The 16,624-nt window shown below is 38.7% G+C and overlaps 2 protein-coding genes and 1 long non-coding RNA gene across 12 annotated transcripts; 2 read left to right on the forward strand and 1 right to left on the reverse strand.

Moving 5' to 3' along the window:
* Positions 1-6,214: 6,214 nt before the first annotated feature.
* On the reverse strand, positions 6,215-6,912 carry LOC133392063 (uncharacterized). Its single transcript, XR_009765427.1, has 2 exons — positions 6,797-6,912; positions 6,215-6,699 (listed from the first exon to the last, which is right to left on the reverse strand). It is a non-coding gene; the product is annotated as an uncharacterized LOC133392063 (long non-coding RNA).
* A 3,614-nt stretch (positions 6,913-10,526) lies between these two features.
* On the forward strand, positions 10,527-14,220 carry LOC1269510 (zinc transporter ZIP11). 10 transcript variants are annotated; one of them, XM_061649933.1, is made up of 8 exons: positions 10,527-10,663; positions 10,752-10,953; positions 11,024-11,108; positions 11,192-11,589; positions 12,513-12,975; positions 13,055-13,445; positions 13,522-13,779; positions 13,864-14,220. In XM_061649933.1, exons 5-8 carry the CDS (start codon positions 12,633-12,635, stop codon positions 13,940-13,942), a joined length of 1,071 nt encoding a protein of 356 aa, XP_061505917.1. In that variant the 5' UTR covers positions 10,527-10,663; positions 10,752-10,953; positions 11,024-11,108; positions 11,192-11,589; positions 12,513-12,632; the 3' UTR covers positions 13,943-14,220. The 10 variants fall into 10 exon arrangements, with proteins under 10 accessions (XP_061505917.1, XP_001687852.1, XP_061505921.1 ...); XM_001687800.2 differs by lacking the exon at positions 10,527-10,663 and adding an exon at positions 11,654-11,851 and having other exon boundaries at positions 10,811-10,953; XM_061649937.1 differs by lacking the exon at positions 10,527-10,663 and adding an exon at positions 11,654-11,777 and having other exon boundaries at positions 10,811-10,953.
* A 130-nt stretch (positions 14,221-14,350) lies between these two features.
* On the forward strand, positions 14,351-15,996 carry LOC1269517 (ubiquinol-cytochrome-c reductase complex assembly factor 1). Its single transcript, XM_308162.5, has 3 exons — positions 14,351-14,564; positions 14,631-15,323; positions 15,394-15,996. The coding sequence occupies exons 1-3, from the start codon at positions 14,532-14,534 to the stop codon at positions 15,484-15,486; spliced, it is 819 nt and encodes a 272-aa protein (XP_308162.4). The 5' UTR covers positions 14,351-14,531; the 3' UTR covers positions 15,487-15,996.
* Positions 15,997-16,624: the final 628 nt, after the last annotated feature.

Consider the following 16,624-nt stretch of genomic DNA (forward strand, 5'->3'; position numbering starts at 1 on the left):
AATGATGCAAGAGTATGTGCGCTATTCACACAAGCAGTCGATAGTTAATGCTAATTCGCTTTGTATCATTATTGGTATACAAGATATTAGCCATTTTTATTGTTGCCCAAGCAAAAGAAAGCAGTTAAGAATGTACAGTAGGTGTTGGTCTTTTTTGAAGGTCACAGTTGGAACTAGTGCTAATACGAAACTGTCTTCTCTTGTCAGTTTGTTATGTTTTATACGGACTTATTGATCTACTAATGGTATATGTTGAGTTAGTATCCAGTTTCTGTGTCATATGTTTCATCAGCCGGGCAGTTATTTACTATCTATGAAAATTTAAACTCTGGGTAAAAATCTATTAAATGATCACAAATGTCTTTATTCTTATGTATTACTAACGCTAACCACCATTATGCATATTGCATTGTGTTAAAAATTAAAAAGTGGCAAAAAAATGACTGGATGTTACTCTCCGTGGCGATTGGTTGCTAACAAATTAGGCGTGGTATCACAACACGCTAGGTAACGCTAGTAAAAAACTTTTCACTCACTAACAACCTGATTATCTATCTATCTTCATTACCACCGCTATCCTTTTACTCCATAGTCTTCTTGTGAAGAAAACTATTGCTTTTTCCCTTCGAAAAATAAACACATTCTATTTCTTCTCTGTTCAGCGGTAGAATTCCTGAAAAAATGGTAGATAAATCTCTCACTATTTCTCTTCTCTTCATCTCTGTTAAACTTTCCTATTTGTCCGTATCTGTCTTCAGCAAGTAAAATGCTACAACTTTCTGCTATGTTTGTACGTGCAATTGGTACATGCATTTACCGTAAGACGCTATCGATCGAAGCCTGATATACTATCCTGCCGCCCTTGATCTTTGTTTCTAGATTGCATTATTGCATTTGAACTTCATTCATACATAGATAAGCTGTTAGCTATGGTTATTATGTGTATTCGCAACAAAATGTGTGCATTGTTTTACATTTATAATTGTTTATATTAACGAAAGAAAATGAAGGAAACAGGCGCAACGCAGCTTATATTTTATTTTGCTGCTATTTTTGGATTATTATCCAAAAACGGCTTCTAAAGAAAGTAAGCAAAATGGAAAGATAAATGAGCTAGCATATTAGAGACTGAACAAACAAGCTTAAACTAACAGCGGCAAGGCGAGATCGTTTTTTTTACACTTCTTATAGAAGACCGTACTTAAAGCACATGTTTCTTTACTATACTGTCTGTTTTTTCTCTTCAATCTCTTCTGTATTCTAAATTGCAATCTTAAAAACCACATTCCACTGCGCACTCTCTTCTCTAAATATGTTTTAAAACATAGCGGCAGCAAATCGATGCCGATGTGTTCTACCCTTTTCAGAACTCTGCTATATTTTCTCTTTTATTTGCTATTTGCAACTTTTGTTTGTGTGTTATAATCTTCGTTATTTGCTTTGCAATTTTCTGTTGCGGACCGTGTGGTCATTTTTTTTATTTATACGTTTTCATGTGTTTTTTGTATTTACTTTCGCTTGCTATAGCCACAATTCCTCGCAACACGATGATCAGGGTAGAGACTATTATGATGGAAACGTGCATAATGATAACGCTAAGTGAGTATATATTGAATAGAAAAAGAAAGATATCTTTAAATGAGTTTGTGTCATCTTTTGCTCTCTTTTTGTAACTTTTTTATAACTATGAATGTATTTGTATTAAGTATTTATTTTTCCTACATCATAAAAAGATCTCATTATTTTAATGCATTATGAAATAATACACAAAGCATATCTAAAACATTAAAATCGCATGCAGAAAATGTGTATATGTCGATGCTTCAAGATCATCGAATTATTTTATTAAATATTCAATACACAGTACCGGTGTGGGCGATGCTTCATCTACTGGTACTGATATCTAGGAAAATGTGAATTCAAACTTATGCATTCGTTACTTGCATTGCAGTTATTCTGACGACGTGCCGCTAATAAGAGACGAATTTCTGCACGAAGCGCCTATTGGCCCACATGATCTGGGTGCTGAACCTATCTTAGGCGTTGCAATCGATGAACATGACTCGTGGAGCCCCAGTGTCCCCAAAGAAGTTGTTAAAGCATTAAAAGATAAACAGGTGAGTAGTATATAGTTGAGAAAATGCGGATTCGTTGTAATATGTTGTTGAAACCTCCCAATACTTTATTATCTTTTTCTCTGATTGCTTAGGTGAAACGACAAGAACACATTTATGAATTTATCATGACTGAGAAGCATCATGTTCAAACATTACTAGTCATGCAGAAGGTATTTGTGGAGAGTCTTCAGAAACACTTCAGCCATCTGAATCTAGAACGGATGTTTCCCCGACTTGTTGAGTTAACCGAGTTACATACGGGATTTCTTCGTAAGCTGAGATTAAAACAAAGAGAACATCACGTAGTTGACAGCATCGCCGACATCTTGCTCGATTTCTTTTCCTCTATGTCGGCTCAAAAGCTTAAAAGCGCTTATGGTGAATTTTGTTCAAATCATCGATCTGCATTGGATACGTTCAAGTGTTATATGACTGGCGACAACGTTTTTGCTGAATGGTATAAGCATTGTCAGCAGAATCCACTTTTAAAGAAGAAAGGCATTCCTGAGTGTATTCTGTTTGTCACTCAGCGCTTAACTAAATACCCTTTGTTGATTGATCCGTTGTTGAAAAGTTCTCGCGAGGATAAAATTGAACAAGAGAAGCTACAGAAAGCGATGTCGCTGGTAAAAGAGATACTAGTTGATGTGGATGCTAGGGTGGCCGATAAGGAGAAAGAGGATCGTCAATTAGAAATATTCAAAAGAATCGATGCCAAGTCTTGTGCTACATTTAAAAAGGACAAATTCAAAAAGTCGGACATAATATCGTGTAACAGAAAATTGAGGTAAATACTGAAAGGGGATACTTTAACGAATGGATATAGATATGAAATGCCGAAACCGTTTCAGATTTGAGGGAGTGGCCACTCTGATGCAAGGACGATCGAAAATGCAGACCGTGCTGGTGGTTGTCTTGTCGGATTGCCTGTTTTTTCTTTTAGAAAACTCGCATAAATATTCATTTTTCACTCCCGAGAATAAGGTATGCCTGTTATGGCGCTTTATCGATGTAACGGATCAGTATAATCGAACACGATGTTTAATGTATATTTGTTTGTATTTCAGGCTGGTGTTGTTTCATTGCAAAAGCTTTTAATTCGCGAAAAAGCTGGTACAGAATCAAGAGGTATTTACATAATATCTTCTAATCCGGCTTATCCGGAAATGTACGAACTGAAGGTACAAAATCCAAAAGATAAAAATGTTTGGATTCAATCAATACGGTACGCATTATAATTTGGTTGTAGTATTTGCATATTTCATATTTGCCTGACGTAATAATTTTGGTTTTTATTGTCTGTTTGCTATAGCGCTGCTGTCATCGACTGCCCCTCGGATGAGTCGGAAGCAGAAGACTACATGAGCATGGAACAGCGACAAAAAATCATAGATCTGAAGCAAGCCAATATGAGAGAAATAATTTGTAAGTATATTATTTATTACGAAAGCAACTAAAGTATGTGTCGTTCTTAGAACTGTGTCATATTGTGTTGTCACATCAAAAGAATTAAGCTACACTTGCTGTAAATTAGTATTCAAAACGGATCCTCTATCTCTTGCTAGATTGCACCTTTCTTCAACTGATTTAAATGGCTTAATCTATTGAACTGTGTTATGTTTAAATATATGGCAGATCTAATGTGACAGCGTTTCATAATTGAAATTATGTATTCGTGACGCATAATTGTTTGACATGTTTAAAAACATGTAATCCATCCGTACTATTAAAACGTCGTGACAACAACAAGTAATAGTATTTTACATTGCATTGAATATATGTGATGTACGTATACAAGTACAATAATGCGATAGTTCGACATACTGTTAACATGGAAGATAGACAGCAAAGCATATTTTGATACAGTTGACTTATTGATATTTTGGCATTTGTCAGTTTTTTTTTCAAATAATTTGCTATTAATTCGTACAGCTTTGACTTTTTCAAAGACATTCTGAATACTTAAAGTAACTTTGCGCCTTAAGAAATGTATGGCTATTTGTTCTTATGTTTGTAAAGTGGCAAACAGATCTTTATACACGACGTGTTTGAAAACGACATCGATTGCTAACAAAATGACAGTCTTATATAGCTAGGAATTGGTGTACTAAATAGATTGCTTGTTCTGTTTCTAACATTTCTACGCTGAAGCTCTCGGAACAACCGAATTGGAAGGTAATATTCTAAATCTTCGATTGATCGCGTCGTATATTATTTAGCATTATTATTGTATAAGTGGAGTGCATGAGCAGTTTTGGCATATTTCAAAGTTTTATTGACCTTTTATGTAGTTTTTTTGTTTGTTTTTAATTAGATTGAATTTAAACACTGTGATATTTATTGATGATAACGTGTGAGCAAATCATAATGAGGGTTAACAATATTAGATCAATCCAGTTAAATCTACAGAACAATTAACCCCCACCCTTTCTTTCCACAGGTAAAATGCGGCAGAAAGACTTTGAGCAAGCCATATTGCTCGAAGAAAAGATTGCACTGCAGCTGAGCTTGTTGCTGGATAATGAGCAAAACGCTGAGCAGCTGGGTCCCGCTGTAGAGTCTTTTATCTCGAACTACGGATCGTATAGAGATCTTATTTCCGATGACTGTGATACTATAGAAATATGGAAACGGGTGTTGAACTCTATTCAAGAAATAAGTTCTCTGGCTTCATCGCTCTATACGGCTGCTACGGGATTACCGCTATCTAGGTCCAGTAGCTCGGTTGGCGAACGTCAGAGTGAGTTGTTTATATCTCCTACTTTACCAAAACGAGCAGAAACGTTTGGTGGATTTGACGAACGTCGATCCAAGCAACTTATCACAGCTGCAGGAACTGGTGGTGGTAATTTGACAATGCACAGTGTCAACTCAAGAGATGCCGTTCTTTCAACATTATCTGCTGGATATTTTACCAACCGCGAAACGTATGAGAAACGCGAACAACAGACAAATGCTCATTCCTCGTCCTCCCCGTTGGACGTGGAGGCATTGTTGATGCTGGTTAATCCGTACGGTCAACAGAAACTTTTGGGCAGCAGCAACGCCTCAGAGGGGATCACATCTGACCTAGCCAAAGATCAGAATTACGCAGCATTACACGTATCACATCATTTGCATACCCTGCTTTGCATTATTTCACAACAAATGACAACTATTCAGAGCCTGCAACATCAGTTAAACAATTATCGCGAAAATCCAAAAACTCTGTATCGGCATAACGACCAGCTGGAAGAGCTGCGCAACTTACAGGATAAATTACAAGAGGAAAAGACAGCTTGGCAAAAGCAAAAAGAACAAGAGGAGCGAGAGCTCGAAGAAACTAAAAAGTCACAAAAAGCACAACAGGAACAAATACGAGCTGAGCAGGAAGATATCAGACAGCAACGCGAACAGTTGTATCGCAAGATGGAAATATTATCCAGCCAAGGACTATTGCTTTCACCCAGCGTAAGTATACTTTTAATTGTTTGAACAATTTGATTTCGATATCGTTTTATATTTTGCACTCACACTCATACCATCATACCATCAACAATTGTAGGTTGCGCTACCAATACCAACCGGGGTAGTTACTTCTTTAGACGAGGCTCTAAGTGTTAGTGAAGAGCATCACGTTGATAGTGCGTTCGCTGGAAGCATCCCGGCAAGTTCGATGATTGGATCTTCTGTTACAATCGATCGCAAAAAGGATAAATGGCGAACAGCAAGCAGTGCGTATTGTATTGGAAATTGTAACGTTTTGGATTTAATTTGATTGTAAAATTTCTTCCGACTGTATTTTAGTCACGAAGACACCTCCAGCTAACTTAGTGAGCGCAACCAATGCAGCAAAGATCAATGCAACAAACATAAAACAGCAGCTCCCGTTAAAACTATCCTCGTTATCTAGGTAAGGCTTAAGGGTAAGAGATGAGAGGAGGGAATTTATTATTTAAAAATAATATGTTTGTTGTAGTACAAAGGCTGGTTCTACTGCATGTAACATGGTAATGTCACCTAACAGTGGTAATGTAGCTGCGGCTGCTCATGGAACAAATAGTGGTGTGACACAAATGTTTCCCTTGAAGCTTGCAGACAAGAAGGTATGCGTGGCGTTCGTTAGTTGAAATTGTACATTGTATTAATGGTGCATTTATTGTTAAGATTTCTTCCACTGGTACTCCGAATCATTCACGGACCGGCAGCAGTCCTGCCGTGATACAGCAGCAAATTCAAGTACAATCGGGCAATCCTGCTACTAGGTATGTCTTCTATAATTTGGTACCTAATTTTACGTTCTTTTGTGCTAATGTTATTAATGTAATGTGCAGAACCAATACCTATCCAAAAATACCTGAACGCTTTCGCCTAAGAAGTTCGGACAACTATCCTCTTTCATCTGGCACCACGGCCAATTCGCCTGTTCCTCAAACGTATCAGTATTCGCCGTCGACACACTCTATGGGAGCAATGTCTTCGACTCCTCCGCCACTCGTTCCTGCTAGAAACACGGCTCACCACGAATCAACCGGACAGCGTACTTCCTCGCCAATATCCTCCCGTCATCCTAGCCTGCAATCTCCTCCTAAATCATCCGACACTACGACAAGTAAAAGTGACAGCAACAACAAAGCCAAAGAGGAAGAAGTTATGTACTTTTGATATACGCCAGTCGAGGTAGAAATCTAAGAACATACCATTCTGCTTTGGTTTTCGTCAATAAGTAAACAAACATTCCGCTTCATCATTCCTCGTCATGATTTAGACTTCTTTAAAACACTGAGCTCAGCTGTATGAGTATTAGTTGGTGTGACTGAAACCCCCCAAAAAGAAATGCATGCAATTCAATAGGTGATGGAGAGTTACTGTACTTAATTCTACATTATGGCCTATATCAAGTATTTTACGTAATGGTTATGAAAGACCATTAGGAATGAATGTTACATTAATGTCAAATATATGTGTTATTGAGATGTGCTGCTAATTGATAAAACGTGTATGGCATCTTTACGATGTAAAATGTGGGTAGCGATGAGAGCTGTTGTATTGAAGTAGAGCGACTTTAGTGATAGCGTGAAACATAGTGTTAGTTGAACGTGTTTTATATGTTTTATGGACATACGACTAACAAGAAGGATTAGTATGATATGTTTTCCGCAATGATATCTATCATGAGTAAGGAAGCGTATATTAATAATTCAACAAAAAAAATTGTTTTTCGTCAACATTTTAACCCATTTTTTTTATTACCGCGCGCGTCTGTTTGTCGATCCTTCAATCACACTGCTCGACACACTTTTGTTTGGAATCACCGAACCTTCCATTACTACTACTCCTATCTACTTAGCACAACTTCTTATGAGTGATGAACTGTTTGAACTAAAACTGATTTATTGATACTGTGATGACGTTTTTGTCGGTTTGAGAAATCGTAAAAAAGTATTTTTCCCCCCTGAACTAGCAGAGACTAGAAAGATATATGAATTTTATTATTCTTCAACCTGTTCGCCCATGCACAGCAATGGCAGTATGTGTTCATGGTAACTCCTATATAGAATGTACCTAGAACTATATAATGCAAGCATGACTGTAAGACTGTACTGAACAAAAACTAGCCCTGTTTTAATTAAATGCGTAATTGTTAGCAAGAATAGTACTGAATTTCTATTCAACATTTGAAACTGTATATTCTACAAAGTGTATTAAAATATAACTTTGCGTCGAAAAAAAAAACGATATACTAACGTACATTAACACATACCCAACAAACGCACATGTACACTACAATCACTTAGGGACAATATATAGTAAATCATAAAACATCCTAAATGAAATGAAAGGAAATTGTTTTTACCTAACTTCCACTACTACTGCTATTACTGCTATTACAAATACCACTTAAAATAATACCGATAATAATAATAATAATAATAGTGTTTAGTAGCAGTATAAAAGTTAAAGTAAAGCAAACCATTTGATTTAAACAAACAATCTGCCAAGGTAAAAGATGGTTAAAAAACAATATCTGTGTACAGACAAAAGCAAACCAAATGACGGAGGGTGTGACAAAAAAAACGCTACAAAGGATGTCCTCAAAACTACAATGCTCTGTTTAGCTAACTTCTTGACAATACAATTATTGAATTTTATAAATGGTTAATAATGAAATGTTGCTATAAAAGAAATCTTAAATCAAACGAACGCTAGGAATGAAAATGAAGAAACTCAACGTGTAGTACGAATGAGAACGAATATTAAGGGGCTAGCAGAAAGCAAAAGAATGGCAGAATATAGGAATCAACACTCGTAAGCAAACAAAATCATGCGAGTAACAAAAAACAAATAATATGATTATAAAAATAGAATGGCCGCCTGAGGCCGGCCAACAAGATTCCACACTACTCGAATGCAATCACCAATGTGAAAGTTGTGTACTATTACGTAAATAAAATGTATTTGTAATATGATTAAGGACACAAGAGAACATAAAATCCCTTCGCATATGAACCATTCTTTTCGAACAACCCTCTTCGTAAGTGTACATTATAAGAGTTTCGTCTAGTTTTGAGGGAAGAACACAAAGCTCCATTTTATCGGAACATATATTCAAACATATGAATACCAATGTGTTAATGCATACATTCATGTATATAAACCCTATGTATAGCATATGATGGCGTATCAAGTAATATGAAAAAGACTATAAACTGCTCAATCATTTTACACACTATTTATATCGAGAAACGGAAACAAACACTGAAGCGCTAAAACCTTTGGCACATGTTGTTAACATTCCTTCCTACATTGTTCTTTAGACATGAGAAACTCAATAATCATATTTATTGAAATGATCGTTGAATGCCTAGTGCGCCTCCTAAGCTATGGATCTGGTGATAAGATGATGTATGTAACATGTTGTGTTCTGTTGCAGAATGCCAATTGCAGGCAAAACAATATAAATGGAGAAAACATGCTTTGTATCCACATTTCACGCATTGTTCTAATCAGTCCCATCATGTAAGAATGCTCAGCTCGCATTAAGTTGATCAGAAACCGGTCTCAAACAAAAAGATTTCTTATCTACCACCTGCAGAACCGCACATTAACGCTGTTTCCGTTTAGTTAATTTACCTTCGCTAATGTGGTTTAACTGTTTGTATTATGTTGAAGGTAGGGTGGCGTTTCAACGAATGCGTTGTTGGATAGCAAACAACAATAGAAAGCGAAGAAGGAACAAGCATATTGTGTCACTCAATCCACCGAATTTCTCTACTAGAAGGAAAAGAACACTGCAAAACAATCATGAATTTAGACTGTCGAGAATGTAACGGCTTATTCAAATGTCAAATAGAATGGGTAGCGTGTATCGTGTAATAAGCAAAAAAAAAAACACTGTTAAACCAGGCGAAGAGAAAGGTATATTTAAAAAAAGACAAATACTTTAAATTGTTACGAAATAATTGTATGTGAAGAAAGCAACAGGCGGAGTAACTATCGCTGCAGACAGATGTGTGTATCCGTAGTAGGATTTGTGTTGACTTCACTCACTCGATGGATTAGTAGTGGATCTTCTACACAATTTTAACAAACAATCGTTGCCTGGGTCATTAGTGACAATACAGAATGTTGAACAAACTTTGTCTTCAGAAGCAACTATTTCTTCCTCCTTACTTCTTAATCCCTTACAAAGAATGAATACATATATTGCACATTATATTGCATAATATTTTAACAGTTAATGTATTTACGCGATCAGTATTGTTGTCTGATGAGTGTTACATACCCACCCACCCCTCCCCCAGACATACACGCGCATACACACATACATGAATTCACGACACGCATTGGACACACCACAATCAGGCCAACACACTACACACAACATACCAGCGATCAGCTTAAGCAAACGATGTACCATTATGAATCAGTTGAGTAGTGAAGATTATTTGAAGAAATAAATGTACCAGTACCACAAACGGACTAATAAATTGAACTGTAAACCATGTACACAGCAAACAAAAGAAAAATGGAATGCAGCTGAAAAACAGCTCCTGCTATTTGCCACACACACATACACACGTACACACACACAAATTTTCGACGGCGGAAATGTTATTGAAATGTTATCATTCAATCACTGTTGAAATGTTAGAATAAATATGAACGAACAGATGAGAAACTCAATAACCGATTGTAGAGCGGAATGTTATTTTCGATCGTTTCGTTTTTGGTCCCTTCTTATCAACTGATGCAAAAATAAAAAGGAAAAGAATTCATCATCGTATTGTGTTCGGGAAGCATTCTATGACGTTTTTTTTAAATAATCGAATGGAGTAAATTTTTTTTCGTAGTGGCTTGTCACTGTTTTTAAGCTGATTAGAGCCACATTACATCATGAGCTTTGATCGTCACTGTGGTTCGGACATGGCTTACCGCAACAATACAAATATTGCTTGGGATCGTGATCAAGGATGAAATGAATTGAATGGTCATTTGAAGCGTGATCATCTAGAACACACATAAAAAAAACGGACACAAGAGCGGTTGATGGACTAATGAGCGTGGTAAAAAGCACGGAAAGGAAGCATTACACGCGCAGACCGTTGATAGTGCTTATCAAAAAAAGGTCCATATTTCGTTCAATTATTTCAGGCTCTTTGCACTCATTGTATATCAGTCTGAACGCTGCAGAGTCGAGTGAGGCTCTCGATGATCAATGCTTAGTACTACGTGACGACTGGATCGACAGGGATCGTATCCGACCAGATCAAAGGAGCCAGGAAAGCAACACGGCATGGATAATTGGCATAACGCCCTTTTATGGATGAGTTGGTTTTTTGGGTTGTGTGTTTTGGTAAGTACCATCATGCATCTTGCATTGTGATGGACCCATATTTCACGACTGTGTCGTTCTACCTTTTCAGCTATACGTTTGCACCGTAAGGGCCAGTCTTAAGCAGTGGAAAGGGCGGTTTGGGCAAGCGGTAACATTGAAGCCGAATCCAGCAGGTTCGAACAGCGCCAGTGGACTCCGGTGTGTGGACGCTCAAGAGCCTATGTTTCACAATTTCTGTTATGTACATATTTTCTAGGAAACTTGCCCGTATCGGTATATGTAATTGAACCCGACACAAAGCATGGACCATGCATTGTTCATTTAAATTACGACAGTTTGTTGAAAGACTCGAAGCCTTCGAAACCGAAACTAGAACTCCTTGATACCGTTCAGCACGGAAGTACGGTTAATTTAGTTGGCGATATTTGATAGCAATTTATTTAGTGTGATTTAGTGTTGCATAGGATAGTAGTAGTAATATTTAACGTAATAAAAATTAAACCCGCTTCAACAATCATTCCTGCGTGTCGGCGACCTAGACGTTTGCCACCCAACAAGATCAGCTGTCATCGTGAACTGTCATCGCGCGGAATAACAACGAAGCAAAACAACGAATAGTGGTGATTGGTTTTCCCCCGAAAGAGAAGCTGCTAGGTGAGTTTGTGAAGCGGTTCCTGTATTTAAGAAGTGTAGTAAACACCCTTAACAAACTCCATAGTTGCTGGCCACTAGCGGTATACTTCCTATTCCTACTGATTAATGGCTATGAAGGCTAAAGACTGATGTAGAGCCGCAAAAGCAGAAAGCTCTGTCGGCTGGAAATACACGGCCGCTTCATTAATGTGTGTTTGGTTGAGTGCGATTATTATACTATTGCGGTAGCCCACAGAGAGCATTCGGAAGTTGTGGAGAAGATGTATGTGAATGTAAAAAATGTGTGGTTTTTTTATTTGGTGTTTGCTTTAGCAGCTTAACAAACAAGTGTAACAGCATCTGTTACATTATTTGCGATGCGGGCAGCATCAACCTGTGTCGAATGATGGGTGTCGAACACCGTGTCGGGTTGTGAAGTAAAAGAAGCATTCGTGTTTGTTTTTGTGTTGGCATTGCGCTGGGTAATCAGTTTATAGTTTTATTACTTGATCACTGATACGTGCGAGATGTCGGGCATCAAATAGTGAGAAACAATCTTTATCAGCGAACGAGAGCGACGTGTCACTTATTATCGGGCTCAAGGAACGAAGCGACGGTGCACTATGTACCTTTGTACGTAGCGATGCGTTGTTGTTGTGTTGTGTAGCAGTTACACACACCCGCGAGCATACAACATATCTAAGGAGGCTAGATGATAATTTACCATCCCTCCTTTTGCTGTAACCTTCCTCATGTATATAAGTGATGTGCACCTGTGGAGCATTCTCACCCGATTTGACTGCATTGCATTGTGAGCTCTCTGTGGTGAACAGCCATTGTTCATACAGCGCACTGCACGTGGGTTTGGTGTGAATGTTTTTGTGCATTTTTCTTTTTATCAGTGCAACATTTTAACTAGCATGACTTGTTAATTTTCTTTCCAGAAACCGTTGGTGCATGCTCATCAAGCCGGCGCCAGCTTACTGATTATCTCTGGCGCATCCACTCCATCTGCTGCTGCCGCCTATGTACGGCGTAAATCAATCCGCAATTAATTTTTCATCATGATTCAAGGCTACGGCTCGGTCACTCAAGCCCTACTGGGGACGCTTTTAACATGGGGGTTAACGGCCCTTGGATCCGGGCTGGTGGTATTGCTGAGAGGTAATCAACGGAAATCGTTGGATATATCTCTTGGCTTCGCAGCCGGCGTCATGATTGCAGCCTCGTTTTGGTCCTTACTTGCACCAGCGATTGAACTGGCCGAAAATTCGCACATGTATGGCAGCAAAGGCGAGTTTGCTTTTATACCCGTTGCGGTAGGATTTCTGTTTGGCGCTATTTTTGTATACGGTACCGACAAAGTCATCTCTTACTTGGGCATTAACAGCCCAACGATGATGATTGGTAAGTATCTGTTTTTTGTTTTATTGTGGAGCTACGATTAATCCGTTCGGTTTGAAATTCTTGTATCGTTTATTTCTAGCTCTTACCAATGCCAACAAAGACAAGGCAGATATTGCTATGGATGATCAAGTCTCTGCTGAGCATGGCAAAAGCTCATACGCTGGAATGGCACCAAATCCTGCAGATCATTCGTTAGCAATAGGAATGGACAGCTTTGCAGACTGCCTTAATGCACAGCACGGTAGCGTGTCTCGGAAGCGAAGGAAGGGTAGCGCTACGACATCAGTCAAGGAACAGGCTGTGTACACAAACAACAGCCAAAGTCAGTTAGACGCACAGTTGTCGCAGTGGAAACGAATTATGCTGTTGGTGGTAGCGATTACAGTGCACAACATACCGGAAGGTTTAGCCGTAGGCGTTAGTTTTGGTGCAATTGGAACGACCGAGTCGGCCACATTTGAAGCAGCTCGGTATGAGGAGATACAGTCTATTGGCATGCAATACTGTTTGTAATTGATGTTGTTTTATTTATGTTTTAATTCATAGCAATCTGGCGATTGGCATTGGTATACAGAATTTCCCAGAGGGCTTGGCAGTGAGTTTACCGCTACATGCTGCTGGGTTTAGTTTGGGGAAAAGCTTTTGGTACGGGCAGCTTTCGGGCATGGTGGAACCTATATTTGGAGTGCTCGGGGCAGTTGCTGTCAGTGTCGCCACCATCATACTGCCATATGCCTTATCGTTTGCCGCTGGCGCCATGATTTACATAGTAGCCGACGATATTCTTCCGGAAGCACATGCCAGGTATGATCTGTTGCAGCTAGAATGCAACTAGTAATTATCGGTTTAGTAAGATATTAGCTAACTGCAAGATTGTATACATTCCAGTGACAATGGACTAATAGCAACGTGGGGTACGATCGCAGGCTTCGTAGTAATGATGTGTCTAGATGTGGGGCTTGGATAAGACGGATCTGATGGAGATGTAGTCTGAGTTTTATGGGAATGACTGCGTTCTGGATGACGGAACGCTGCATCTGGATTGAACGAGCCAGTGTCTGCTAAATGGTACTTGATTATAAGTATTATAATGAATTGTGAATTATATTTTTTGTTACAATCACTTACTTGATTATGGATCAGTGTATAGATTTTAATTTAATTTTTTATCGGCACACTACAAATCAGAAACATAGTGCTTAAATAAACATCTAATTAATGCTGATAGTATCGGTATAATTTTAACTGGGTTGTCTGCTGTCTTGCATCAGGTTGCAAGACGTACGTTTCAATCGAAATAATGTCACATTTCGTAAATCAAAGCTCGTTGGTGGCATTTTAAGCTTCTACATTTTACCATTTCGTTCCAGCTGTGTGCACTTTGTGGTCAACAGCCAATTTATTCGCTGCCAAGCGAGCTGTCAAACGACCGTCTCCCATAATCCGTGGCGTTTGATTATTCGTGCAGTACAGGTGTTGTGAAATGCGAAGGTATTGCATGCTGCACAGCAAATAATATAAAAATAGTGCAAAAGTATTACGAAATTCGCAATAAGATGATTCGAGCCACGAGCAGGCTCACAGGATCGGTATAGAAGACGATTGGTAGTACCTAATTTTGTCATTCTGTTTAACCTTTGCAATTATGTTTGCAGCTTTGCCGCGAGGTTCGCGTGGGGTTCGCCGTAAATCTGGTGCATTCGGAAAACCGGACCCCAACCGAATTAGGTTGCTCATATGTTGCTCACCGATGTCCCACAACTACAATCCGAAATGCGCGAAAGATATATACCGGACGTATATTGGCCACTGTATCGACGAATGTGCATGATGTGGAATCTAAAGATGGCTTTCTGAAACGATTTATCAAGAAAATGGGATGGATTGATAATTCTGCTACAAGATTGCGCGTTTCCAGCTGTTTACTTTACGAATCCGTCGTTGACCATATCAACTATTCGCAGTTTTTCGAGTACTTCAATATGCCAGATACGTTCAATACCTGGTTCTTGATCACGGAACTGCATGTATGGATGTTGCTTGTACGATCCATGGCAGAAGGGGATGAAAAGGGCGCCGCTGGACGATTTATGCGTAACTGCATCGTAGAAACCATGTGGAATGATGTGACTACCCGCGCCAAACAACTGACAATGGACAACCCATCGGCGGTGCGTCCACAAATACAGCAACTCTCCGAACAGTTCCAGGCAGCGCTGATATCGTACGACGAGGGTATTAGCTACGACGATAAGGCGTTAGCGGCTGCCTTGTGGCGCCGGTTTTTGGGCGGACGATGTGACGACTACGAAAAGCTGGAGCTCTTGGTCGAATATGTACGCAAGCAGGTAGGTCGATGAAGGAATGCATCCACCGTACAAAACATGAAATCAACATTTGTTCAACATCATTCTGTAGGTCTCGATGCTTGATCAGCTAAGCAGATACGATTTTGCTATCAAACCAGCGATCAAATGGGCACCATTAGTTGAAAGTAGACAACCTACATAGCCTAAACGGTCAAAAGAGTGAACGAGTTTTCGGATCCATCGGCTATGCACTGCCGTATGTACTACCCGTGGCCGAATGGTTCGAGAAAGTAGTTCTATGTAAAGGTATGTGCATTATTTATACATAGCAGAACATGTCGTTCGGTTGAAATGTGATGTACCTATAGGCGATGGTGCGCATAAGGGATGAAATGAAATAATTTATATGTGTTGTGATGCGTACTTCTATGTTTTACTTCCACACATGAATAACAACAATCTTAAAGCAATCCATTTTAAATTCTTGTAAAACAGTGCAAAAACAAATATTTTTGATATTTTTTGTTGAAATTCTTAGCAGCAAACATCAAGCAAAGTTAAACATTTCAGTTTTAAGATTTCTTTCAATTTGTCCGCATATAACGGATTGCACGATTAGCTCAACCAAATGGATTAATTAGTGTAAAGTAGCTATTTGAATCCTGAAAATTAGTTGAATAATAACGAAAATAAAATGACTCGTTCGTCAGCATATCATTTCCAACAAACAATAAAGTAATATCCGAAATTAACAGAATCTACCTACATTTCCAAGATTTAAAAAAATACTTTTGCTACTACTTTTGACTGTTTTGCTTAGAAAAGATTAAAACGCCTTTACTTTACTTTACTTCCCTAATATTTTCAATTTGGTAGTTAATTTAACTCGGTTACAGGGCTACGCAATGAAGTTTTAAATACCGCTTTACTCTAAGGTGTTGGAATCAGTTCCCATAACGGTCCTGGAACTGATACTAAACCCATTCCGGTCTTGGAGCTGATACTAGTTCCATAACGGTTCTAGCCGAACCCATTCCGGTTCTAGAACGGATACTGAACCCATACCGTTCCCGGAACTGATGTTTAATCCCTACTGATTTTGAAATAGCTTCCGATTTAATTCTGCTCCTGAACGCTCCCGCCCCTTGATCTGTTCTGGATTCGGAACGAATCTTGAACCGGGTCCGGATCTGGAACAGACACAGTTGCTGTTCCGATCGAGTAACTGATCTCGCAGTATAAGTGCAGCGCAGGAAATAGTGTAGTAATTAATCGTAAGAATTTTAGCCCAATTTGTATTGCGATTATCATGATTAGTTCGGATCAATCTTCTACTCATA

The sequence above is a fragment of the Anopheles gambiae genome, chromosome 2 (assembly GCF_943734735.2).
Source record: "Anopheles gambiae chromosome 2, idAnoGambNW_F1_1, whole genome shotgun sequence".
NCBI classification, from domain to species: domain Eukaryota; kingdom Metazoa; phylum Arthropoda; class Insecta; order Diptera; family Culicidae; genus Anopheles; species Anopheles gambiae.